Source organism: Ahaetulla prasina, chromosome 1 (genome assembly GCF_028640845.1).
Source record: "Ahaetulla prasina isolate Xishuangbanna chromosome 1, ASM2864084v1, whole genome shotgun sequence".
Classification (NCBI taxonomy): Eukaryota; Metazoa; Chordata; class Lepidosauria; order Squamata; family Colubridae; genus Ahaetulla; species Ahaetulla prasina.
The window spans coordinates 330,586,443-330,613,567 of record NC_080539.1 but is presented as its reverse complement, the minus strand read 5'-3'; the positions used below and the strand labels follow the sequence as shown (position 1 = coordinate 330,613,567).

General features: G+C 40.6%; 1 protein-coding gene across 9 annotated transcripts in view; it reads left to right on the top strand.

Annotated features, from left to right (window-relative positions):
* The window catches only part of TTC7B (tetratricopeptide repeat domain 7B), a 116,149-nt gene that overhangs the window by 18,160 nt on the left and 70,864 nt on the right, over positions 1-27,125 (top strand). For 6 of the 9 annotated variants that reach the window (XM_058162548.1, XM_058162540.1, XM_058162542.1 and 3 more), the window contains 4 exons: positions 2,686-2,816; positions 4,587-4,708; positions 17,854-17,932; positions 20,234-20,406. In XM_058162548.1, the coding sequence (XP_058018531.1) occupies positions 2,686-2,816; positions 4,587-4,708; positions 17,854-17,932; positions 20,234-20,406 (505 nt within the window). Of the gene's footprint in view, positions 1-2,685; positions 2,817-4,586; positions 4,709-8,338; positions 8,374-17,030; positions 17,077-17,853; positions 17,933-20,233; positions 20,407-27,125 lie in introns of those variants that run through there. The other 3 variants (XM_058162546.1, XM_058162545.1, XM_058162547.1) reach the window with 3 other exon arrangements.

The window sequence follows — 27,125 nt, the reverse complement described above, 5'->3', positions numbered from 1 at the left end:
ATATTACAAGAGCAAAAAATAGATTCAAGCTTAATGTCAACCGCTTCAAACTTGATTGCAGAAAATATGACTTCTGCAACAGAGTTGTTAATGCTTGGAACTCATTACCTGACTCCATAGTCTCTACTCAAAATCCCAAAATCTTCAACCAAAAACTGTCTACTATTGACCTCACCCCATTCCTAAGAGGACTATAAGGGGCGTGCATAAGAGCACAAAAGTGCCTACCGTTCCTGTCCTATTGTTCCCTTTATTATATCAAATTAATATAGCTAATGCATATTCTTTACTTATATATATATATATTTTCTTCGTGATATGTTTTTTTACTTATGACAATGTTTATGTATACTGTTATGACAAAATTAAATTAAAAAAAAAACAAATACTAGGTTTAGTTACCGTAATTTTGCCGTTTATGAAATGTGCAATGCTTCTGTAGTTTCTATAGGTGGCAGTGTTGATTAAGGATCAAGATTATTCTTTGTATTTATGTGCAATATTCTGAAAATGCAGGCCTTTATACTCATTAGAATATAGAATACACTTGGAAGTTTTACTGACAAATGGCATAGTTGATTCTAGAAGAATAACTGTATAACAGATGTTACATTGCTTTTTCTACAATATACAGAAGTTGTAAATGTCCAGAAGTTACGTTTGCTGCAGAAAAACATGCATTATGTTAAGCATATTGTGATATATATATATGTGGGGAGGGGCTTATTATAGTTTAAGTAGACAGGTGGAAAATAAAATTATTTTCCATTTTTAGAAATACCTCTCATTTTAAATTCATAAGACATTTTTTCCTTGAAATAATTATTCAGGTTAGATAAGAATGGATGGCTTTTCTTTTGCAATGGCACTCTGACTTTTTAAAGCAATTTTTTAGCAGTTTAGCAACTTTATTAGCTACTGCTAATAAGATTGTAGTTTTGTGTATTTTCTTACTTGTACTAATAACTGGGATAACATCATAATTGCTCTGCTTGAGCTGTTTTCCTCCATTGCTCTTCCAAATTTAAGAGCAGCATCTTGTTGCATATTATTTTATAATTTAAATACACTGACAATAATTCTTTTCAGTTATTTCTCTCATTTCATTTAAAAGTATTGCTGCTGCAATATTTTTTTAAAAACTTACTTTCTTACAAACATTTATTTATATACCCAAGTATTCTTCCTAAAACATCTTAGGTGTACAAATTTTTTATTTGTTTAATTATATAAAATACAAGGAAAAAATAGAAATAGGAAATTAAGGGAAGATAAAGGAGCGGGGGTGGGAGGTAAGAATGGTGTGACATGGGGCGGAAGAAAAGAAAGGAAAAAAGGGGAAAAAAATCCTAAAACATCTTGTACCATTATTGGTAGCATCTTAATGTGTTGTTGGAAACCAGGCTTAAATTCCTGAGAACAAATGTACCCCTGCATCTGTTTAAATAATTTGTTATATACGTGGGTGTTTGATTCTTAACCTATTTATGGGAATTTATTATGTAAAATAGCCCCTAATTAGCTTTAGCATTTGATTCATTTTTTGTCCATTTTCATTATTGTTAAGTCGCTAAGCCATGCCCTTTGCGACCCCATTGGGCCACAGTATGCCAGCCCCCCCCATCCTCCACTGTCTACTGGAGTCTGCCCAAACTCATGCCCACTGTGTTGATGACACTATCTAACCGTCATATCCTATGCCATTCCCTTCTCCTATTGCCTTTAATCTTTTCAAACATCAGGGTCTTTTCCATTGAATCCTCTCTTCTCATTTGACGGCCAAAGTATTGAAGCTTCAACTTCAATATCTGTTCTTCCAAAGCAGTGTCAGGGGTGATTTCCCTTAGGATTGATTGATTTGATCTCCTTGCAGTCCAAGGGACTCTCAATAGTCTCCTTCAACAGCACAATTTGAAAGTATAAATTCTTCCACGCTCAGCCTTCCTTATAGACCAACTCTCACAGCCATACATTGCTAACTTTTATCCTTTTGGTACTGTCCTTGGGGTTTCCTTGGCAAGGTACTAGAGTGGGTTGTCATTTCCTTCTCTGTCTTAGGTGGCCCTGTGCATCTTAGCTCATAGTTTCTTTGAGTTACCAAAGCCATTTTGTCACAACAAGGCAATGATTCATGACAGGAATCCATTTTAGTAGGGGATCCAAAATAGTTTAAGTTAAATTTCCTTGAAATAAATAAAAAAGAGGAAACAAAAATCCTTTGAAATATCTCTAAACCTATAACTGAAGACAGTGATATGAATACTTTCTTATTCTTCTTAAAAAGTATCCCAAATATTTTAAGCGGTTGCAGGAATGTTTTGCAAATCTGTTAGCGTAAGAGGATTAAAATCATATATAAAATCCGGATTGTGTTGCCAGTTCTGGACTTCTTTCATTATTTTCTTTTCTTTCTTCTAATCTTTCCTTTGAAGCCAATAAATATTGTGTGATAGAATTTATCATAGACCTATTTAATTGTATTTTTAGATGTGATCTGTGTATTCATGAATCTCACTACATATTTTCTCACCACATTTACAATTATGGCTTCTCAGTTACATGCAACAGAATTTTCAGATATACTAATGCAAATTTAGTTGTTGTACTGTTTTCAGTATTTGATAAATGAAAAGAGATTGATTTAGTTCCAAGTTACTTTCTTAAATTAAATTGTCTTTCCTTTAGGTCTTTGTCTAGAAAAATTACCAATATCCTCTTCAACAAGCAACCTCCATGCAGACCGTGAACAGGAAATTATAATGTGCTATGAGAAGGCTGGGGATATAGCCCTTCTGTATCTCCAAGAAATAGAAAGGGTAAGTTGGGATAGGTAATCTTAACAAAATAACTATTTTTTATTTTTTATTTTACTTTTTCTCTTTCCTGGGATTACTCCCATCTACTATATATGGCTTTAAAAAAAAATTAAGATTCAACAATTTATTATTTGGCTTGAATAACACATTCTGTATGTAGATTATTTTAACTAATCCAAGCTAAAAAACAGAAGCATCAATTTTTTAATCTGTTCTAATTTTTTACATGACATAATAGGGTACCCATTACTTCTTCTAACTGAATAGCCCCCTTGAATGGCTGATTTCAGTCATTCTAGGTGAAAATAGTCCATCGCTTGCTACTGAGAATTGTATGACTCTTTATCCCTGTCTTAAGAAAATAATTTTTCTGCACAAAATGCAGAAAAACTCTAAATAGAATTCGCATGATAAAAGCAGTTTTCCCTATGATAGTCTCAAGTTTTCTTTGATAATATGCTAAAACTTTATTTGTAATAAAATTTATTATACTAATTTGTTACTGAAAATTCAGAATGCTGCTACAAGAAACATTGAATCAATTTTTTCCTCAGCTTTTGCCATAGCAGATGCAACTTATATAATAATAGTACTTAGACTCATATACTGCTTCACATATACAGCCCTCTCTAAGCGGTTTACAGAGTTCAGCATATTGCCCCCAAGAATCTGGGTTCTCATTTTACCCACTTCGGAAGGATGGAAGGTTGAGTCAACCTTGAGGTTCATGAGAGTCGAACTTGCCAATTATTTAGAACTAGCCAAATATGAAGATTAAATGATGGGGGGATTGTTATATCCATTCATAATTATTTGTCTATATCCAAATAAGGCAACTTTTTTACAAACCAATGAAATACAATAATAAATTATAATAAATAAAACCAACAAAACCAGCCAGATTTTCTTACCAGTCTTAGTCATAGTTTCCCATTCTAATGTGTTTATTTAGGTTTGAGTTTTATTTCAGGAAAACTTTATAATTTTCATAATAGAGCTAAAAATTAATAAATTGTGGCCAGTAGTTACCTATACTTCCTTTAAAGGCTATAGTTGAAAAGCAATAGTGGACAATACTGTTAAAGAGTTTGAAGTTTATTTATTTACTGCATTTGTATATCATATCTCCCTGCAAAAACACAGCAATTATTTGTAAAACTAAACAGGGATAATTGAAGGGACAGCCTCTTTACCCACAAAAACCTGTTTATGTTGGGGTTATCAAGGTTTGTTAGCATTTGTGGATGCATTTTCATTAAAAAATTGGGATAAAATTGACAGTGTTATGATTGGATAACTGAATGGATGCCAAAAAAACCCAGCTTTTGATGGTTTGAGATAATTGAAAGGGTGAAATTGATACAGTTGTCCTTGAAAGTTTTTAATATGCCATTTTTGTCCTTTATTTTAGCAAAACCAAAAATTAAGCCATAATCAAGATGAAAGTCAAATCATGCCTGAAAATCAAGAGCCAATTTTAGGTGCTACAAAATAGTTACTGGAGGTCTTCACACAGGCTACATATTGCCAACTACTGAGAAATATATTGATGCTCCACAAATAAACCAACGTTATTGTAAATTGTGTCCCCATCTGTATTTTTTAATGTACAAGATGGACAGGAAGATCACTTGTGTCGATGAAGAAAGTTTATTTACATGACAGCCCTCCTATCCAGGAGGGCAATGCAGAGAATGTTCTATCTCTGCCTCCCCACTGGTCAAGGAATCATTTGGGGGAATTTATTCCTTTATTTCTCTGATCTCCTAGGTAATAATTGCCAATATGCAGAACAGAAGTCCTAAGCCTGGGCCTGGAACACATGAACAAGAACTTGGATATTTTTTAGAAACTGGACTTCAGAGAGCCCATGTCTTATACTTCAAAAATGGGTAAGTTTTGATTGTATATTCTTCCAATATAATATTAAAAGTATTAACCAAAATGATTTTTTTTTTTACATTTATATCCCGCCCTTCTCCGAAGACTCAGGGCGGCTTACAGTGTATAAGGCAATAGTCTCATTCTATTTGTATATTTACAAAGTCAACTTATTGCCCCCCCAACAATCTGGGTCTTCATTTTACCTACCTTATAAAACCTTGGGGTTTTGTTGTAAGATTACACACTAATTAGTGGTGCAATATTCTAATCCAAAGAAAGAAAGATGTGTTTCGGATCTGATGTTGGTGTACCTTTTATCTGTTAGTAGTTCCTTAAAGTCAGGAACATCTTAACCATTCCTTAATTTAAAACAGGTATTTTCTTGAGCCTTTGTGGCTACTTAGGAAAGATCAAGAAAAGGTGCAACTGTTTAGAGAAATTGCTGACAGATATAGTGAATGAACCTATCCCAAATCTAAACCACTGTTTCCACTTTAAATCAGAGTGCTGCGTACCTTTGCAAAATAAATATGTTCTTGCACTTAATAATTTATTATTCAATATATTTTCTAGGAATATGTTATAAATTATATTTTTACTTTTCTCAGCATTGTGTTGAAGCTTTAATAATAAAGAGTCCTAGATACATAGCACAGTTATTTTTAAGTTTTTCCAAACTTTTCATTTGACACTTATTTTAACATTGTGTTTTACGTTAAATATTCAATAGATTGATGATGCATTTGACCCTTGCCTTGGGCTCAGCCCGGTCATCTTTTACAGTTAATTGTTTATCTGATTTTATAGACTTCTTTATTAGTCTTTTAACAAAGTGTCTTTAACTCTACTGTCATTATTTAATCAGATGAAAAAGAGAATAATAACATTTTATTTTTCCAGTATCACAGTGGTAAAGTGGGGTGAAAGGGAGGGAGTGTGCTCATACAGTATTCTATATTTTTAAAGGAAAGTATAGGTAGATGTGGTGGCTCAGGGGCTAGGACATTGAGCTTGTCGATCGAAAAGTCGGCAGCTCAGCGGTTCGAATCCCTAGTGCTGCCGTGTAACAGGGTGAGCTCCTGTTACTTGTCCCAGCTTCTGCCAACCTAGCAGTTTCAAAAGCATGTAAAAATGCAAGTAGAAAAAATAGGGACCACCTTTGGTGGGAAAGTAACAGCGTTCCGTGCGCCTTTGGTGTTGAATCATGCCGGCCACATGACCATGGAGATGTCTTCGGACAGCGCTGGCTCTTCGGCTTTGAATCGGAGATGAGCACTGCCCCCTAGAGTCAGCAACGACTAGCACGTTTGTGCGAGGAGAACCTTTACCTATAGGTAGAATCAATAGAATTTTGCATAGTAAAAATAAATGATTGTAATTGTTTAACTCATCAAACTTAAATCCAGATTGCATACAATATTAGTTTATTTAAATGATAGTGTAATGTAGTACAAGATTAGGTTAAACGGTACGGTAAAGCTGTGCAGGAATCCAGAACTGAAGGCGAAAAGATTATTTAATTGCACAGATACATCATAAAAAAGGTCTGTCTTTGTCACAGTGAACAAGTGTTAATGCATTAATATTAGAATTGTGTATTAAGGATGAAATTTAACGAAGTTTAGCTTTGTTGTGGGCATAACATAACATTCAACTTATATCTTTTTTGGCATCATGGCATCATTAGTGATGCCTGAAAAATTAAGGTAATAGCTAACTTCATGAGAATGAAGTCACAATCCCTGTTGACATTGCTTATACTTGGATCATGTCATGTATCTCTAAATATATCTGTAGACTGCTTCTCTATTTTCACTTGAATAAGCTTTTCTGGAAAATGAATAACCTGGTGATGTTTAGTTTGGGTATTTTATGGGAACTCTTCTCCTGCTATAGCTCTGACTCTAATCTCTCAGACAATAGACACTTTTTCGTCTGATCTGGTAAAACTGGAGTAATACTCAAAATATAGTTCAAGTGTTTCAAGTGAGAATAACTTTGGATTGTTTGACCAAGTGTAATAGATTACTCATACTAAGGAATTATTAGATATTAGTTTTTCAGAAATCAAATTTTAATGTATACATATAGGGAAATAGAAATTGAGTTGTTGAGGTTTCCTGAGAATAAACGTGGAAAATATTGAAGATAATTTGTATATGCTTATACTTTTAATCAGACACTGAGTAAAAGGACAAATTCTAGTGAAAATTTAAAAAAAATAAAATGCTAATATTGCAAGCTTGCATATCCTGAACTAGATCCCTTCTGAGTTCAGTGTGTTTTCCATATAAGTACATATCGGACTTAAAAAATTGCCATTCTTTTTCTTTATGAATATTGGAGAAAGGGGCAGGGTTCCACAGATTATAACCAGCTAGAAGCCCCCAAATTATTTAGATATATGAAAGTAGAATAAGATCTCTCACTAGATATACGCTTATGCCTAAACAGAAATATTAGTTGAATTAGACTTGGCTAAAAAACCATTTATAGATAATTAAGAGTTCTAAGAGAAGGGTTGATTCCATCTTGTTTCCTGTATAGTTCCTGTATAGTTCACTTATCAATCACTCTATCCCCTCTTCTCTCTCCCCTCCCTCCCTTCCTCTCTCTGTTTCAGAGTTCATTAGGGTGAACTTGATTGTTGATCAAGTTGATTATTACTGATATGCCAGGTTCAGAATAGTGATACATGATTATTTTGATACAGTATATTGTGTGGATTTATATGTTTATGATATTTTAATTAGTTTAAAATTAAATGTAGTAATACAACAGTAATACAGTTGTTATTGTAAGCTGGTCAGAATGGTGGGAATATTGAAATGTTTGTGAATAAATAAATAAACAAGCAATGTCTCTATTACCTTACCTCCCCCCTCCTCTGGCAAATAAAAATAAGTAAGTGTATTTAAGTGGACATACAAAATAATAGCAAAATCTTACTTTCCAAAACCTTCCAGTATTTAAAACTAACATTATGAGCGTAAGGAAGTTAATAAACAGGATTTATACTAAAATATAGATAGCTGCTATTATACAAGAATGATATGAACTTTTTAAAAAGCACAAATGGGCTTTATTTCAGTGTCTTATTACTAGGACTAACTAAACACCATTTACAGTTTAATGTTACTAAGAGTTTTCAGTTGATTTTTGGCACTTTTAGAAATACATTAAACCCTCGATTTTACAAGTCTTCATTTAGTAGATTTCATATGAAGCAAACAAAATCTGAATTCAATCCCTTCCCTGATCAAGTCAATGGTTGCTGCTTCTGTGCATGTGCAAACAAGCATTATACTTCATGATATTAGCGGCATTCTTCATGTCTTTTAGATGTTCTAATGTTTGGGATACTGCTTTTTATAAGATTCTGTATGTTTTTTGTAAATATTTGGTAATTGCTTTATTTAATCAATGATGGCTGCAAAGGGAGGCAAGGAGAAAAAAAAGATCCCACTTCTCCAATGTAATAACTTTTATTGATTCCTTATCTGATCTTGAAGTCCAGCCTTATTACCCCCACTTCCATACTTTTAGGAAGATAATCATACAGAAGCAGCAACTTCCAAGACTCAGTTAAAATTGGATACTTTCTTGAAATCAATCAGTCATCCTATATCATCCCTGAAACCCAGCAAATCTGCAGCAAACAGCCACCAGTAAGGTAAGTTTTTTCACATACACATATCGGGGTATTAAAAAAAATCAAATTTAATGGACATTCAGCTTTACTCAACATCCATCCTACCAGGTAACTTATAAAATCGAGGGTTTACTGTGGTTTTTTTTCTTTCTCTTCTATATGTGCTGACTTAAGTACAACGATTTGAAACCTTGCACACATTCATTAGAAAATTTGCAGGGACATCTTACGAGCCCAACTTTTAAACTGTTTTAATTATAATAAAAATATTTTTGTGGTTGTAAAACTGCTTAGAGTGGGCTGTAAAGCATTTTACAGGCTGTAAAGCACTGTGAAGTGGTATATAAATCTAAGTGCTATTGCTAGCAATTAGCAATATACACAAATTCTGTGTATATGCAACAATTAGCAAACATACACAATAACACAGTGCATAATTCTGGTGTGGGTTTTGTTACTTTAAGAATTGTTACATGGCAGGCCTCGTATATAAGGTACAATTTTTAAAAGATAGAGTTCAACGTATCAACATTTGCTCTTCCTCTTGACTCAAGTTATGTCAGCTCTCAATAGTTTTTGGCTTATCCTGGCTTTTCACAGTCTCAGCAGGGGTGTGTGTGTCTTGATCGTTGGATGCCAGTGCTGCTTATAGCAACTTGTGCCTCCAATAGATATTAGTGTTGAGAATATGTTTTAAGACCTGCTCATTTCTGATTATGCTTGACATTATTATTATAATACAACCCTCTAAAACCTTGAAAATGCAGTATTTCCTAGGTAAATGGGGAAATACCCTTAGAAGAAACATGGAGTGGCAATTTCCCATTCCAAACCAGATGATTTTATGGGGCTTGCTTCAAAAATGACTATGAAATTCCTTTGGTAGAAAATGCAGCAAGTGACAGGCATTTCTGGAAAGTGACACCTGTTTTCACAACTGCATTGGTTGCTATCTCTAGTGCTGCCTCCTGATTGCTTGTGGCAATCTCTGGATGCTGCTGGATGCTGGTACTGCTTGCAGATGGTCCATAGTTATCTCCCAGTCACTTCCCTGATTGTACCCTCTAGTGCTGGCACATTTTTGGGAACTTTGTTACTCTGATATTGCACAAGAAGAGGGCACATGGGTCAGGATTGGACATTGATTAAGCCATGTAGTTAGAGATTGGAAAGAGTAATCTTTCAGAATACAATATACAAAAAGAACCTATTTTAATTTAATTTAATTTTATTTTATTTTTATTACTTTATCAGCTCACTCAACCAGAAATATGAGGTATACAGGATGTTCTTTTAAAGTATTAAATGGGTGGGTTTTCTTAGATCTGAAAAGTATCAGATTGCTCACATAATTATTTTTCTCAAAATTATTTGGTAAAAGCATAATAATTAGATTATTTACGTGTCTACTCACGGCATGATTTTCAAATAGTCTAATCAATTTTTATTGTACTCTTCCCATTTTGGTAATTAACTGTTTGAAAAAGAGAGAGAGAGAAATAATAGGATTAACACAGCTATATGTAAGTACACTTTTATTTACTGAGCAAACTCACTATAAGTTGGATCATGTTGTCCAGTTAATATAAACTATTATTCAGTATTTCTATTAGTGTTTCTTCAAGCAAAAATGCTGCTAGTTAATTCATTGAAACTGCAGAACAGTATGTTTAGGTCAGGGGTCAGCAATCTGCGGCTCTAGAGCCGCATGTGGCTCTTTCATCCCTCTGCTGCGGCTTCCTGTTGCCGGTTGGCTCCACAATTGATAGAACTTTCGGTTAGGACAGGTAGAGGAAATAGGATGCCATGCTAGGAGGAGACTCCATGGTGGGGGAGCTGGACTTCCTGCTGGCTCCAGAATTGAATGTGGGGGCTTCCAGTTAGGACTTTAATGGCTCTTTGGGTGTTTAAACCGACCCCTGGTTTAGGTAAACTGGAAAAAACCAAACAAAGAATGTCAATTAACTATTGCAGACTACTTCATTATAGAACTCTGAAGTTTTTTCCCCTCTAAATGGTAATTATTAAACACCTGCTGATGCTGTACAAAATAAAAGGGTAAAACGTAAGACTAATAAACCTTACGGATTTTTTTTTAAAGACTAGCATTTGTAGACTAAAAGTTACTGCTTTTCGAGATTCTTTTTCAAATTTTAAATTTTGGAAACTGGTTCTGTACTTTGGTTGCTTTGGTTCTCATGCATTGTTTTCAGAGTCAGATTTTCAGATTCAGAATTATCTGTCTTTGCTCGCTTTGGTACACGTTTTGTTAGAGGCCAACTTAAGTAGCCAACCTTTATAAATATAACAATTTATCTTAAAATATTTCATTTTCATTTTATTACTTTATCATATTCATTCAGATAGTGTTGATATCCAAAGTAAAGGCTTCAAAAATTCTACAAGTCCATCAGAAAGCACTGCCTGCTTTTTTATTTAGCTTGGCCTTTTGGATTATCTGATGGTTGATTGTAGCAATTTGTGGGGCAGGAGTGTTTCTCCTTGCAGCTTGCTAGGCTTGTAAGAGTCGCAACATATAGATCCACTTGGAATTAGACTGACTGGTTAGGGCTGGTTGAGGTGATAGAGGCATGAATCTTCCTGGTAAAATGAGAAAAAATTGATCCTGTAGCTTATAATGAAGGTTATCAGTTTAAGATAGATACCAGTTTGGATGATTCTCAGTTGTATATCTCAATCTTTTTCTGGACAAGAAATACTAAAAAGGTCTTGTCTCAGATCCTGAAGTCTGGTTGAGGAGCAACAAGCTTGGGTCCCAACCTAGGAAGACATAATTGAATGAATGAATGAATGAATGAATGAATGAATATTTTAATTTGTATACCGCCCTTCTCCCGAAGGACTCAGGGCGGTGAACAGGCAGATAAAATACAGATACACACAATAGTTAAAAACATCCCTTAAAAAACTAATTTTATGCCCAAATGTTAAAATAACATACTCCCGCATAAAATTATAAAACTTTAAAAACCCATAAATTCAATTAAAATTTAGATATAAAAATCAGGCTAGTCCAGCCATACGAAATAAATAAGTTTTAAGTTCACGGCGAAAGGTCCTAAGATCAGGTAATTGTCGAAGTCCGAGGGGAAGTTCGTTCCACAGGGTCGGAGCCCCCACAGAGAAGGCCCTCCCCTGGGACCGCCAGTCGACACTGTTTGGCTGACAGCACCCTGAGGAGTCCCTCTCTGTGGGAACGTACCGGACGATGGGAGATAGAGACCAGCAGTAGACGGTCCCGTAGATAGCCCGGTCCTAAGCCATGGAGCGCTTTAAAGGTGGTAACCAATACCTTGAAGCGCACCTGGAAAACAACAGGTAGCCAGTGCAGTCTGCGCAGGATAGGTGTTATGTGGGAGCTCCGAACCGCTCCCTCAATAACCCGCGCAGCCGTTCTGAACTAGCTGAAGTCTCCGGGTGCTCTTCAAGGGAGCCCCATGTGAGAGCATTGCAGTAGTCCAGGCGAGAGGTAACGAGCATGAGTGACTGTGCATAAGGCATCCCGGTCCAAGAAGGGACGCAACTGGCGGATCAGGCGAACCTGATAAAAAGCTCTCCTGGAGACGGTTGCCAAATGGTCTTCAAAGAACATCCGGCCATCCAGGAGCACGCCCAAGTTGCGTACCTCCTCCATCAGGGCCAATGACTCACCCCCGACAGACAGCCGCACCTGCAGCTGACTGTACCGAGGTGCCGGCATCCACAGCCACTCCGTCTTGGAGGGATTAAGTTTGAGCCTGTTCCTCCCCATCCAGACCCGTACGGCTTCCAAACACCGGGACAGCACTTCGACAGCTTCACTGGGGTGCCCGGGGTGGAAAAGTACAGCTGAGTATCATCAGCGTACAGTTGATATCTCACCCCGAAGCCACTGATGATCTCACCCAGCGGCTTCATGTAGATGTTGAACAGGAGGGGTGAGAGAATCGACCCCTGCGGCACCCCACACATGAGGCACCTTGGAGTCGATCTCTGCCCTCCTGTCAACACCGTCTGCGTCCGGTCAGAGAGGTAGGAGGAGAACCACCAATAAACGGTGCCTCCCACTCCCAACCCCTCCAACCGGCGCAGCAGGATACCATGGTCGATGGTATCAAAAGCCGCTGAGAGGTCTAATAGGACCAGGGCAGAGGAATAACCCCTGGCCCTCCAGAGATCATCCACCAGTGCGACCAAAGCTGTCTCCGTATTGTATCCGGGCCGGAAGCCGGACTGGAACGGGTCTAGATAGACAGCTTCATCCAGGTACTGGGGTAGCTGACATGCCACCACACTCTCTACAACCTTCGCCGTGAAGCGAAGATTGGAGACTGGCCGGTAATTCCCTAAAACAGCTGGGTCCAGGGAAGGCTTCTTGAGGAGGGGTCTCACCACCGCCTCTTTCAAGGCAGCGGGAAAGACCCCCTCCCGCAAGGAAGCATTTGTAATCCCCTGGAGCCAGCCTCGTGTCACCTCCTGAGTAGCCAGTACTAACCAGGAGGGGCACGGATCCAGTAAACATGTGGTGGCGTTCAGCCTACCCAGCAACCTGTCCATGTCCTCGGGAGTCACAGGATCAAAGTCATCCCAAACCACCTCAACAAGACGGGTCTCGGAACCCTCGCCTGGATCTACCCAATTTTGATCCAATCCGTCCCGAAGCTGAACGATTTTGTCGTATAGATAACCGTTAAACTCCTCGGCACGCCCTTGTAGGGGGTCCTCCCGCCCCTCCTGTTGAAGGAGAGAGCGGGTAACCCGAAACAGGGCGGCCGGGCGGTTATCTGCTGACGCAATGAGGGAGGAAACGTAGGAACGCTTCGCAACCCTCATTGCCACTAGGTAGGTCCTAGTATAGGACCTAACTAGTGTTCGGTCAGCCTCAGAGCGGCTGGATCTCCAGGCACTCTCTAGGCGTCTTCTCCGGCGCTTCATCTCCCTCAGCTCCTCGGAGAACCAAGGAGCTGGTTGAGACCGGGTCAGAGGCCGCAAAGGCACGACATGGTCCAAAGCCCCAGCCGCGGCCCATTCCCAAGCCGCAACTAGTTCTTCAGTCGAGTCATGGGCCAGGTGCTCGGGAAATGGCCCAAGCTCCGTCAGGAACCTCTCCGGGTCCATCAGGCGCCTGGGACGGAACCAGCGCATTGGTTCCGTCTCCCTGCGGTGGTGGGTAGCGGTCAGAAAGTCTAGACGAAGGAGAAAATGATCTGACCATGACAAAGGTTCAACAACTAAATCATTTAAAACCAGATCATTAGACCACTGGCCAGAGATAAAAATCAAGTCTAGGGTGCCTCCCCCGACGTGGGTAGGGCCGTCAATTAATTGAATCAGGTCCATGGCCGTCATGGAAGCCATGAACTCCTGAGCTGCCGAAGATGCTACGCCGGCTGATGGCAAATTGAAATCCCCCATGACCAACAGTCTAGGGGTTTCAACTGCCAACCCGGCCAGCAACTCCAACAGCTCAGGTAGGGCTGTTGTCACGCAGCAAGGAGCCAGGTACGTGACCAACAAGCCCACCTGAGTCCTACGACCTCACTTCACGTAGAGGGATTCACACCCAGCTATCTGAGGCACAGTGGTTTCCCTCGGCTCGAGACTCTCCTTAATGATAACCGCCACCCCTACCCTGGGCCCTCGGCTGATGGAATGCTCGGAAACCTGGTGGGCACATCTCCACTAGGGGGACCCCCCCTTCGGTGCCCAACCAGGTCTCCGTAATGCCCATAACGTCCGCAGTCCCTTCCTGAATAAGATCTGAAATCAGGGGGGCTTTATTAACCGCGGACCTGGCATTACATAACATCAGCCGAAGGCCCAGGTCCCGATTACTCTGGACACTCGGGTCACGGGAAATTCCTGGGGGGGCGGAGCACGCAATCGCTCGTAGTAATTGGCTATAGGGACTTGGAATTTTCAATTATGGGAATTTTTCAACCTTGGTTAAGTGAGGTAGTACTCTTTATTCAGGATCAATGCATAATCTGGAGGATTTCATCAACTTTTAGCTCCTATTTGAAGAGCAGATGGTAAGTGTGCCCAGAAAGCTTTTGCACAAATCCCACTTGTGGGCCTGTTCCTAAACTGAGAGACCTTTCTTGCAATCCTTCATGCCTTGGTTATCTGAGAAGTAGGCAACGGCAACATGCTATTTTGGGGCTAACCTTGAAAACCACTGAAAAGGTACAGCTAGTCCTGAATGCAACAACACAGTGATAGTCAGGCCTCACTATGCTCATGTAACACTTTGATTTGTGACTCTCAGTGATTACCAATAAGCTTTTGGGTACAGTTCAAGATGCTGGTTAATACCTATACAATTTTATCTGATGTAGTTATCTAAGAGCTGTGGTGGCTTAGTGGTTAGAGTGCAGTACTGCAGGCTACTTCTGCTGACTGCTGGCTGCCTGCAATTTGGCAGTTCAAATCTCACCAGGCTCAAGGTTAACTCATTCTTCCATCCTTCCAAGGTGGGTAAAATGAGGACCCAGATCGTTGGAGGCAATAGGATGACTCTGTAAACCACTTAGAGAGAGCTGCAAAGCTCTATAAAGCAGAATATAAGTCTTTGTGCTAGTCTCCCATTCTATATAATCAAGTCCTGTCACTTAAGCAATGTTTCTAGTGGGGACCCAGGAAATGGATTTTTTTCTATTGCAGCACCTGCTTTCTTGAACACCATCCTCCTGTAGATATCTTCAGCCTTCCCTCGTGGCACCTTCAAATCAGCTTTAAACACTTCCTCTTGCCTTTGGTGTCCTCAGGCCTTGGGTGTCTAGCTGACTTTGGTTGAGGGTAATAGGAAAGATTGTTGTTTTTTTCATTGTTTCCCTCGAGGTGATTATACATTTTTATGCTGTGTTATTTTTTTCTGTTTTTAATTTTTTGAAGCTACTCAAAGTCATTATTGGATTAAGGCTTAAATTTTTAAAAAAGTTTTACTAAGGTTTATTATAGCACAAAATATAATAAAAATAAAAAATCAGGAGGAAGCACAGGATTAAAAAAAGAGGAGAGAAAAAAAAGATGTTGACTTCTGATTCTTCCCAACATAATGAAACAGTAATCTTTTAATGACCTCAACTTTTTACATTACTTATAATTATTACAAGCCAGTTCTATAGCTGCACAATTATTAAATCTTCAAACTAAATTCTAAATTTCATTTTTTTTTCTCTTTCAAGCATAAAAACCAGAAATAGTATCCCAATAGAAGAAGATCTAATAAAATTTCTATCTAGAGCAGTTTATACCTTAACCAAATCCTTTTTTCTCATGTTGTGGGAAATGATAGATATTTTCATTTATATTTATTAATTTTTCTAAATATTATCATCATTATTAACAAAAAAATCTATACTCTTTCAAATTCTTTAACCTTAAAGGAAAAACTCTTTTATATTTATTTTAAGACTCTAAACATTTCTTAAGAAATATCTTCTTTATAACTTAAAATCAATTCTAATGCATTTGTTTTAAACATCATATGTTTCTCTAATGAACATGCATATATCTAGGTTTCAGTAAAATAGACTTTATAATCAGATAGAAACTTTATTTTGGAGCATAATATTTTAATTTGGAGCATAATATTTTCAGTTTTTTTAATTGTTGCATGCTGTGTTAGAAAATGGGAAGTTAATTATTCCAAGATTTTTATGCAATCTGAATAATATAATATGGGAAAATCATTTCTGAATTACTATACAGTTTTTGAAATCATTTTGTTGGGGAGAGGGCAGCAACTGAATATATTTTCTTCCACTTCATTAGCTCTTTAGCACTGGAGTAAAAAACAAAAACTTAGTTATAGGGTTTTTTTTGGTCATCTTTCCCACTGAATAATTGTTAAGGACTGGGTCAATGTTACATTTTCTCTGAGGAAATGCATTTCAGGAAGCACTTCCTGAGCTTCACTTGCTCTCAACCAGAATCAGTCATCTAATACAGTATTTCTCAAGCTTGATTACTTTAAGATGTATGGATTTCAATTTCCTAGCTTCTAGTTCTGCCTTAGACATAAAAGCCAGCTGGGTCAAGACTGAGCCAATCACTCACTGTCTCAGCTTAATTCACCCCACAGGGTCGGAAAATAGAGGAGAAAGGAATATTTTGCATATTTGCCACCTTGAGTTACTTGTAAAGTAGTTATGGCAGGATAAAAATGTAATAAATAAAAATTCATAGGTTTTAGTAGCAAGTGCTGAAAACTTTCTGAAAACAATACTAATTAGTAAAATCTGTTTCCTAGTTAACTGAAAAGGAAAATTGTTAATACTGTTTTATTTGTCAGATCTCAAACAGAAACTTCAACAGAAAACATAACCCATGGGTAATTAGAGGATATAAAAATATAGATGATACTGAGTTGAGTTTTATTTATAGTTCTAGTACTGGTAACATGCTAGTCCTCAGTTTGAAATTAACCGCATTATAATTAGTGTAATATAATACAAAATACTGCATTATAAAAATAATGGATTAATATTCTTAATTATGTGTTAAGAAAAAATGATGAGAAAAATGATTACTTGGGAAATAAAGTATACAAATACAAAGGTTCCTTCCTTTATTATGCATTATGTTGAAATTTTTGGACTTCTGCAAAATAGACATCACATTCTGTCAAACTGGAAGAAAAACATTTGAAATTTTCTTATTGCAGCTTCCATGCATGATCTGTGGCTCACATCTTCTCGTTCCTTAACTCCACTAATTAAAGTGAGGCGATTATTATGTTTATTGTTATTATATGTTATAGTACTGTTTCTTAGGCTCATTCAAGTTTTAAAAATGGTTATTGATATGCAAATTGGAACATACATTTCCTGGACTCGTTTGATCCCTCTACTACCAATACTGGGAATATTATTATCTTTGAATGAAGGAATAGCAAAAAATTATTGTAATTAAATGTTGTCAGTCTTTCTGCTTATTCCCTTTACCTTTACTGTTGAATTTATTTTAAAAAATTACAAATATAAATTCATGGATTATATCTTCCAGTTTTTCACTTTACTGCATTTTATGACATTTAATTTCATTATTGTTTTTTGTTTATAAAAATCCCTTACCTCCTCCCTCCCTCCCCCCCTCTCCCTCCCCCTTTATTTTTGTGACAGGGAATAATTTTCAATCATCTTCCATTTGCATGGTGCTGTGAATGGAATTCTATCAATGTTGGATAACCATCTGTCTGAGATGGTGTAGGGTTTCCTGCCTGGGCAGGGAATTGGACTAGAAGGCCTCCAAGGTCCCTTCCAACTCTGTTGTTATTATTATTATCCTGGAATCAATCCATTTTACAGATTTAAAGTTGTTTTATTTTTATAAAAGAGGATAAGGTGTGAAATATTTTAAATGAACTTCAATAAATGGAAAACAATGCTAATGTACTTATAGAATTAATAAGAAAAGATGCAGTATTTAAATAACATCTTGGAATAATTTTATATTTATTATATTATAATTTATATTATTATATTATTCTATGTACAGGAATTTGACAAGAGGAGTTGGTAGATTTAGAGAGATTCTAAGAGCTGTTGAAACAAGAACTACACAGAATCTACGCATGGTAAGTTTTTATAGCTGTGGTAAATTAATGCTTGATTACAATGAAATTCAAGAAGAAGAATACATAGGTTTATGTGTAACAGTGTTGATTTTAATGCAGTGATTATTGATATCATTAGAATATTAAAATATTATAGCATAATTATTGGTAAATACGTGGAGAAAAATAAACATAATTGTAAAAGTTGGATCAGTATCTATATAAAATGGTCCTGGTCCTGGTTTTAGCTTTAGTGCTAAAGGAAAATAGTTCCTGACTGGCTTCCCTATGATACTATTTATGTACTCATACTTTGAAAACAAACTCTAATTCATTAAACAAGCCAGGTGTATGAAGTTATATTTTTTAGAAGACAAACTTCTCCTATGTAGCAAACATGGCTTCATATAAAAAAAAGGTGTTAGAATTTTGATGAATAGATTAGAACCATTCTAATATAAAATACTTGATTTCAAATCATTTCTCTCTCCCTACTGTTTTTTTTTAAAATTTCAGATCTCTTTTTGGTCTCTGTCACTAACTTGGCTCTTTTTTAAAAATTCTGCAAATTAATAGCTTTCCCCAAGCTTATTGATATTCTGTAATATATACATCAGGGGTGTCCAAAGTTTTTTTGGTGAGGGCCAAATACAGAAAAATAAGCAAAGGCCCGGGCCACACCATTGAACGGGGGGGGGAGGGGGGGGGCTAAATTTTTTTCGTACCAGTTCTGTGGGCGTGGCTTATTTTGGGGTGTGGCTTGGTGGTCATGTGACTGGTGGGCGTGGCTAACTGCTCATGTGACTGGGTGGGCATGGCTAACTGCTATCTTGCGTTTCTTCGGTGCTGCCATTTCTGGTGACTCGTAAATATTTAGGACTATATCAGAGGCCTGAAAACCTGGGACATTACAATACAGATGGATACAGTCAGTCTATTAAAAAGCAACAATATGTGGATATCATCTTCATTTAAGGGGGGAAAATGTTTCATATTCATTCATCTTGGCCAGGGGTGTCCAAACTTGGTCCCTTTAAGACTTGTGGACTTCAACTTCCAGAGTCCCTCAGCCAGCAAAGCTGGCTGAGGGACTCTGGGAACTGAAGTCCACAAGTCTTAAAGAGACCAAGTTTGGACACCCCTGATCTTGGCTTTTGTTTTGTATTTGGTATGAACTTGAAACTATGTTTGCGATATAGTTTTTGTCTGGAGACATTCTGCACACTTCCCCCCACCAACGCTGTTCAGCCCCTCGCCGCCCTCACCTGTTTCTCGATGGCTGTCACTGCCGACACGCGTGTCCGCCCCCTCCCTTCATTATTCCCTGCCCATGGGGTGGAGGCGCGAGGAGCCTCGCCAGGCGGCCCGAGGAAGGCGAGGGTAGAACTGCTGGGGTCAGGCACGGCCAGCAGCCTCTTTCCCGCCGCCCCCTCCGCCCCCTCCCTTCATTATTCCCTGCCCATGGGGTGGAGGCGCGAGGAGCCTCGCCAGGCGGCCCGAGGAAGGCGAGGGTAGAACTGCTGGGGTCAGGCACGGCCAGCAGCCTCTTTCCCGCTCGCCGCCTCCTCCGCCCCCTCCCTTCATTATTCCCTGCCCATGGGGTGGAGGCGCGAGGAGCCTCGCCAGGCGGCCCGAGGAAGGCGAGGGTAGAACTGCTGGGGTCAGGCACGGCCAGCAGCCTCTTTCCCGCTCGCCGCCTCCTCACCTGTTTCTCGATGGCTGTCACTACCGCCACGCATGTTCGACATGGGGAGGCGCGAGGAGCCACGCCAGGCGGCCCGAGGAAGGCGAGGGTAGAACTGCTGGGGTCAGGCACGGCCAGCAGCCTCTTTCCCGCTCGCCGCTTCCTCCGCCCCCTCCCTTCATTATTCCCCGCCCATGAGGAGGAGCCGCGAGCCTCGCAGCGAACCACCGGGCAAGCACCAGGAGGCGGCCGAAAAGGGCCATATTCAATTATATTTTCAGAATTTGCTGCGGGCCAATAAAAACTGACCCGCAGGCCGCAGTTGGCCCGCGGGCCGTAGTTTGGACACCCCTGATATACATGGTAATTTTCTGGCTGCTTAAAAATAAGAATGTGAAGAATGATTGCTCTTTGAAATTTTTAATGGTTGTATTGGTGAATTTATTCTTTAGGCTATATTTTATTCTGGACATTATATTCTACATACACCCCATTTCTATACCATTGCTTATTGAATAAAGTTGTACAGTGCACAAGGACTTCAAGGAGTAAGTTGTTTCCTGTTATACGCAAGTACTGCATCCTTCTTTTGTTTATTCTAAGCATTGTGGTGGTGATTTCTTTTTTCTTCCTAACAGACAATAGCAAGGCAGTTAGCTGAAATTTTGCTACGAGGCATGTGTGAACAGAGTTACTGGCACCCTCTGGATGACCCTCCTCAACAGTCACCCTTAAACGATCCACTCTGGAAAGCTACAAACACTAAAAGTTATGCTCTTTGCAGAAGACCTCGCGTATATTCAGGAGAAAAGTATGTTAGAATATAATAAGTTCATATGATTTGTGCTATTTAAATAAGATTAAGAACAGTGTATGGGCACAGTCCCTTAATAGTATTACTGTGAATGCACAGGGCAAGTAGAAAGATGGAAGAGTGCAGAGGGTAAGTTACTGTGGAGAAGAGTAGAAATGGAAAACAAAATTAAAAGCTTTTTTAGGTAAAATGTGAAATGATAAGGACAGATGCATCTGTTTTTAAAGTATGCTTCCTATGGTGGAAGTTGGCATTAAAACTTATTTGGCTATTTAACAAAGCAGATTTATTAGCGATAGGTTTCAGTTGCCATTCTGTTTGGGTCAGCAGTGCAGTTTTCAAAGCCTCTCAAAATGGTCTTTTCCTTTTTCCTGGAAGAGTAAAACATACTGCTGATATGTGAGATCACTGAGCATTGCCTTTATCCTAGCCATGTTGAAAATTAAAGAATTTTAACAGAGGTGTTGCAATAACTAAATCTATCTAAAATGTGCATGGTTGGATGTCTGAATGTTTATTTGTAAGTTATACGCAGCAGCAAATATTAACCAGCTTATAAATTCAAAACTCTTTGTCATGAACTTAAAACTATTGTTTTGAATTCTAAATAGGATTAGAGTTCAAAACTTAAAATATTTTGTACATTTCTTAAGTATAAAGCAAATCAGGTTGAATGCAGGATTTAAATTTTATTAGGAAAAATTTCCTATAGGTGATCAGATTTTATTTCAATATGCTTGCTATTCACTGCCTATGTTTTCATTAAGTAAATATTTTTTTCTCAAATTTCTTAATATTCTGAATTATGCATTCTCTAAAATATTAATGTGGAATATGTTGCCAGTATGGAGAATTGGTTAAGATACCATAGCCAGTAGTTGAAATGTTCAGTTAGATTGGAGATATTTAGATTCAAATCCAACATCATTTTCTCTCAGCTCTTAGTTTCAGTAGTCTTATTATTTATTTATTTATTATTTACATTTCTATACCGCCCTTCTCCGAAGACTCAGGGCGGTTTACAGCCAAGTTAAAAAGACATATACAAAAATTAAAACACAATATTTGAAATTTAAAAATCTGAAACCATAAGGCCAAATATTAAAATAACAAGAAATAAAACCGCTCAATTAAAAATTACTCTTAGGCCAACCCTGCTCGTTGAAACAAAAAAGTCTTGAGCTCGCGCTTAAAGGCCCGGAGGTCGGGAAGAAGGCGTAGCCCCAGAGGCAGTTCGTTCCATAGGGTAGGTGCCCCAACAGAGAAGGCTCTTCCCCTGGGGGCCGCCAGCCGACATTGTTTAGCTGACGGCACCCTGAGGAGACCCTCCCTGTGGGAGCGCATAGGTCAATGGGAGGCTATTGGCGGCAGTAGGCGGTCCCGTAAGTAACCTGGTCCTATGCCATGGAGCTCTTTAAAGGTGATCACCAACATCTTGAATTGCATGTGGAAGACCACCGGCAACCAGTGCAGCTTGTGTAGGAGAGGTGTTATATGGAAGCTCAGAGACGCTCCCTCTATCCCCCGCGCAGCCACATTCTGTACCAGTTGAAGTCTCCCGGTGCTCTTCAAGGGCAGCCCCATGTAGAGAGCATTGCAGTAATCCAGGCAGGAGGTAACGAGGGCATGAGTGACCGTGCATAACGAATCCCGGTCGAGGAAGGGACGCAGTTGGCGGATCAGGCGAACCTGATAAAAAGCTCCCCTGGCAACGGCTGTCAAGTGTTCTTCCAATGACAGCCATGCATCCAGGAGAACGCCTAAGCTGCGAACCAACTCCCTAGGGGCCAGTGACTCGCCCCCCACAGTCAGTGACGGAACTAGCTGACTGTACCGGGACGCCGGCATCCACACCACTCCGTCTTGGATGGGTTGAGTCGAAGTCTGTTCGTCCCCATCCAGACCCGAACGGCTTCAAGGTACTGGGACATCACATTGACGGCTTCGTTGGGGTGATCCGGGGTGGAAATGTACAGTTGAGTGTCATCAGCGTACAGCTGGCAACTCACCCCAAAACCACGGATGATCTCCCCCAACAGTTTCATATAGATGTTGAACAGGAGGGGCGAGAGAACCGACCCCTGTGGCACCCCACATGTGAGGTGCCTCGCGGTCGATCTCTGCCCCCCCGCCAACACTGTCTGCAAGCGGTCAGAGAGATAAGAGGAGAACCACCGAAAAACGGTGCCCCCCACTCCCAGGCTCCCCAACCGCTGCAGCAAGATACCATGGTCGATGGTATCAAAAGCCGCTGACAGATCAAGTAGGACCAGGATAGAGGAACAACCCCTATCCCGGGCTCTCCAGAGATCATCAACCAACGCGACCAAAGCTGTCTCCGTGCTGTACCCAGGCCGGAAGCCGGACTGGCACGGGTCTAGATAAACAGTTTCATCCAGGTACCAAGGGAGCTGATGTGCCACAACACTCTCAACAACCTTCACCACAAAACGAAGGTTAGAGACCGGACGGTAGTTCGATAAAATAGCTGGATCCAGGGAAGACTTCTTGAGGAGGGGTCTCACCACCGCCTCTTTCAAGGCTGTGGGGAAGATACCCTCCTTCAAAGAAGCGTTAACAATTCTCTGAAGCCAGCCTCGTGTAACCTCCTGTGTGGCCAGTACCAACCAGGAGGGACACGGGTCCAATAAACATGTGGTAGCATTCAGCCCTCTCAGTATCCTGTCCATGTCCTCGGGAGTCACAGAATCGAATTCCCCCCAAATAATATTCTCAAGAGCTGCCTCCGCCGTCCCACCCGAATCCACCCAATCAGCGTCCAGCCCATCCCGGATCTGAGCGATTTTATCATGCAGATACATTCCAAACTCCTCAGCACGTCCTTGCAAGGGGTCCTCCCGAGCTCCCTGGAAAAGCAGAGAGCGGGCCACCCTAAACAAGGCGGCTGGGCGGTTATCTACCGATGCGATAAGGCCGGAAAAGTATTCCCGCTTTGCCATCCCCATCGCCACTAAGTAGGCCTGAACATAAGACCGTACTAGTGTTCGGTCAGATTTGGAACGGCTGGCTCTCCAGTTGCTCTCTAGGCGTCTTTTCCGGCACTTCATCTCTCTCAGCTCCTCAGAGAACCAAGGAGCTGGTTGAGAACGGCGCCGGGTCAGAGGCCGCAAAGGCACGACACGATCCAAAGCCCCGCCACCGCTGTTTCCCAGACAGCGACAAGTTCTTCGGTCAAGCCGTGAGCCAGATCCTCAGGAAACGGCCCAAGCTCCGTCAGGAACCTCTCCGGGTCCATCAGGTGCCTGGGACGGAACCAGCGCATTGATTCCGTCTTCCTGCGGTGTGGGTTTGCGGTTTGAAAGTCGAGACGAAGGAGCGAATGATCTGACCATGACAGGGGTGTAATAACCAAATCCCCCAATTCCAGATCATTCAGCCACTGTCCCGAGACAAAAATCAAGTCCAGCGTGTTTCCTCCAATGTGAGTGGGACCATTCGTTAACTGGGTCAGGTCCAAGGCTGTCATGGAAGCCATGAACTCCCGGGCTGTCACCGATGTCTCGCCCACCGATGGCAAATTGAAATCCCCCATGACCATAAGCCTGGGGGAATCAACCGCCACCTCGGCAATCACATCGAGCAGCTCAGGCAGGGCTGCTGTCACGTGGCAGGGAGCCAGGTACGTGATCAGCAAGCCCACCTGCAACCCTTGGCCCCACCGAACAAGAAGAGACTCACAGCCGGCTATCTGCGGGACAGTGACCTCCCTCGGCTCTAGACTCTCGTTTATAATAACCGCCACCCCTCCACCCCTACCTTGTACCCTCGGCTGATGGAATGCTTGGAAACCCGGTGGGCACATTTCTACCAGGGGGACACCCCCTTCCGTGCCCAACCAGGTCTCCGTAATGCCCATCAGGTCCGCGCCCCCCTCTTGAATAAGATCTGAAATGAGGGGGGTTTTATTGATCACGGACCTGGCATTGCACAACATCAGCCGAAGGTCAAGGCCCTGAGGATTCCAGCCACCCAGGGAACGGGAGAAGACAGAGTGTCCGGAGTGCGCAATCGCTTGTAAACAGCGAGGGCGCACTCCCCTAACAAAATACGGACCCCCGCTTCCGCCATATCTGCCCCTCCCACTAACCGTGCCGATTGAATAACCCTCATGGCCTTGGGTACCAGCCTCCTCCCCCAGTGTTACCTCCAAACCTACCTGTAACTCGCGAGCCCTTGCAGGGTCTGGCCCCTGTAATGGGTCTCCCCCACGACCCACCTCAACCCTCCCTCCCTTTAAAAATTCATTAAAAGCCTTAATTAAAAAACCCCTAAGGTTCCTTTTTGACACGTGCCATCTCTCGGGGTTCCAAAACCCATCATCATTATGAAGTCTCTTTCCTGATCTGGTCTGTCCTGAAGGGCTGATGGGTCACTATTAAGGAGCTGACATTTTATCAGGTTTTTCTCTGATCACTACGATGAATACATTGCCACTATATAATCAGTTCAGAGCGCCTTGGTTTTTTTATAGATATTTCTTGAAAATGTATCCATCATCAGAGAACATCACAGACTGATGCCTGCCTCCCACATTCCCAGTCATGCTAAAGGTCCCTATTAAATGGTCTTGAGTTTCAAATCTATATATATATAAAAGCGAAAACTACTCACACATTAATCATGAAAACTCCAGAACCATAAAGCCTACAAACTTGAAATTTGCCACGTATGTTCCTCTTGGCTTCTAGGTGCTCACTAAGAAAGGATTTTTTGAAATGACCATCAGAGCATTGGTATTTCTTATGTTATTATAACACGGTCTGATGCTAATTAGTTAGATCAGTGGTAGTCAACCTGGTCCCTACCGCCCACTAGTGGGTGTTCCAGCTTTCATGGTGGGCGGTAGGGGTTTTGTCCGATACTGAAGCACTTTCCTTTTTTTTAATTTAATTGATTTTTTTAAAAAAATTCATAGCATTATTTAAAAACATTTTCTTTAGGTTTTCATAAAATTCCCCGTGACAGTTTAAATTTCTGAAAATATACTATTTGTATTGCCCGCACATAAGTTTAGTTCATGTTACGTAAGTGAAACTAAATGGTGCTATAATACAACCGCAAACAAAAGAGCCTTATCCCAGAATAGCTTGCGCATCTCCCCCCCACACCACCCAGCTGTAACAGACAAGCAGAGCTGGTAGCCGGCGCCCCCCACCCCAAACCCAATCCACGATGCACGAGAGGCATGCACAGACGATGATACATGGCTCATTACTGTGGAACTGGTGGGCGGTTAGAAAATTTTACTACTAACAGAGATATAAAAGTGGGCGGTAGGTATAAAAAAGTTGACTATCCCGAGTTAGATGTTCTACTCCCCCTCCCAACTTGAAAATAACTCTGGAGAGAATGGGATAGCATAAGACAGGCTTCTGTGGGGCAAGTCACATGGAGAGAAGGGGCTAGAAAGCCTGAGGGAAGTAAGGGAGAGGAGAGGCTTCAGTGGGCCAAGCCTGAGGGAGAAAAGAGGAGAGAAGAGGATCTATGGGGCCAGCCTGAGAGAGAGAAGGGGAGAGGAGGGGATCCATGGGGCCAGTCTGAGAGAGAGAAGGGGAGTGGAGAGGATCTATGGGGCCAGCATGAGGAAGAGGAGGGGAGGGGAGAGGATCTATGGGCAAGGCTGAGGGAGAAAAGGGGATAGATAGGAGAGGCTTCTGTGGGGCTAGCCTGAGGGAGAGGAGGAGAGAGGAGAGGATCTATGGGCAAGGCTGAGGGAGAAAAGGGGATAGATAGGAGAGGCTTCTGTGGGGCTAGCCTGAGGGAGAGGAGGAGAGAGGAGAGGATCTATGGGTAAGCCTGAGGGAGAGAAGGGGATAGATAGGAGAGGCTTCTGTGGGGCTAGCCTGAGGGAGAGAAGGGGAGTAGAGAGAGTCTATAGGGTCATCCTGAGGGAGAGAAGGCTTCTGTGGGAGAGGCTTGAGGGAGGCCAGCCTGAGGGAGAGAAGGGGAGACGAGGGGGTCTATGGAGCCAGCCTGAGGGAGAGAAGGCTTCTAAGAGAGGCTTCTGTGGAGCCAGCCTGAGGGAGAGAAGGAGGAAGGAGAGGACAGGAGAGACTTCTGGGGGACCGACCTGAGGAAGAGAAGGGGAGAGGAGAGGATCTATCGGCAAGTCTGAGGGAGAGAAGGGGATAGAGAGGAGAGGCTTCTGGGGACTAGCCTGAGGGGGAAATGGGGAGAGGAGAGGCCGATTGTAACTACTCATTAATTTTCAAACTCTTTTAAATGTCGATTTATCAAGCCCGATCACATAGTTTCGTAGCAGAGCAGGGGTATTCCGCTAGTATTATAAATAATGAAAAAATATGTAGAGTGGTTAATTATAATTTGGTCAGGTTTAATGTCATTTAAGAGGGTTAAAAATGAAAAAAAATGCAAGATATTCTGATTAGAATAAAAAAAATTTATAGGAAAAATGTACTCTTCAGATCACCGAACAGCTCTATATATGAATATTTAAATATTATAAAAATATGAAGGCAGTGAGATTGGCATTTTAAATAGGAGTAGTTGTAGTTTTAGTTGCCAAAGTAACATATTTGTTTGAGCTATTCTAAATTGTTACACTTTGAAACACCTGTTTCAAAAATGGCTTCATTTCCATAATTTGAGTTGCTTTTACAAAAAACAAAATATCAAGTTGGATCATCGTGAATATGCAGATGTTACACAACTGTTAACTATTACATGTAAATAAA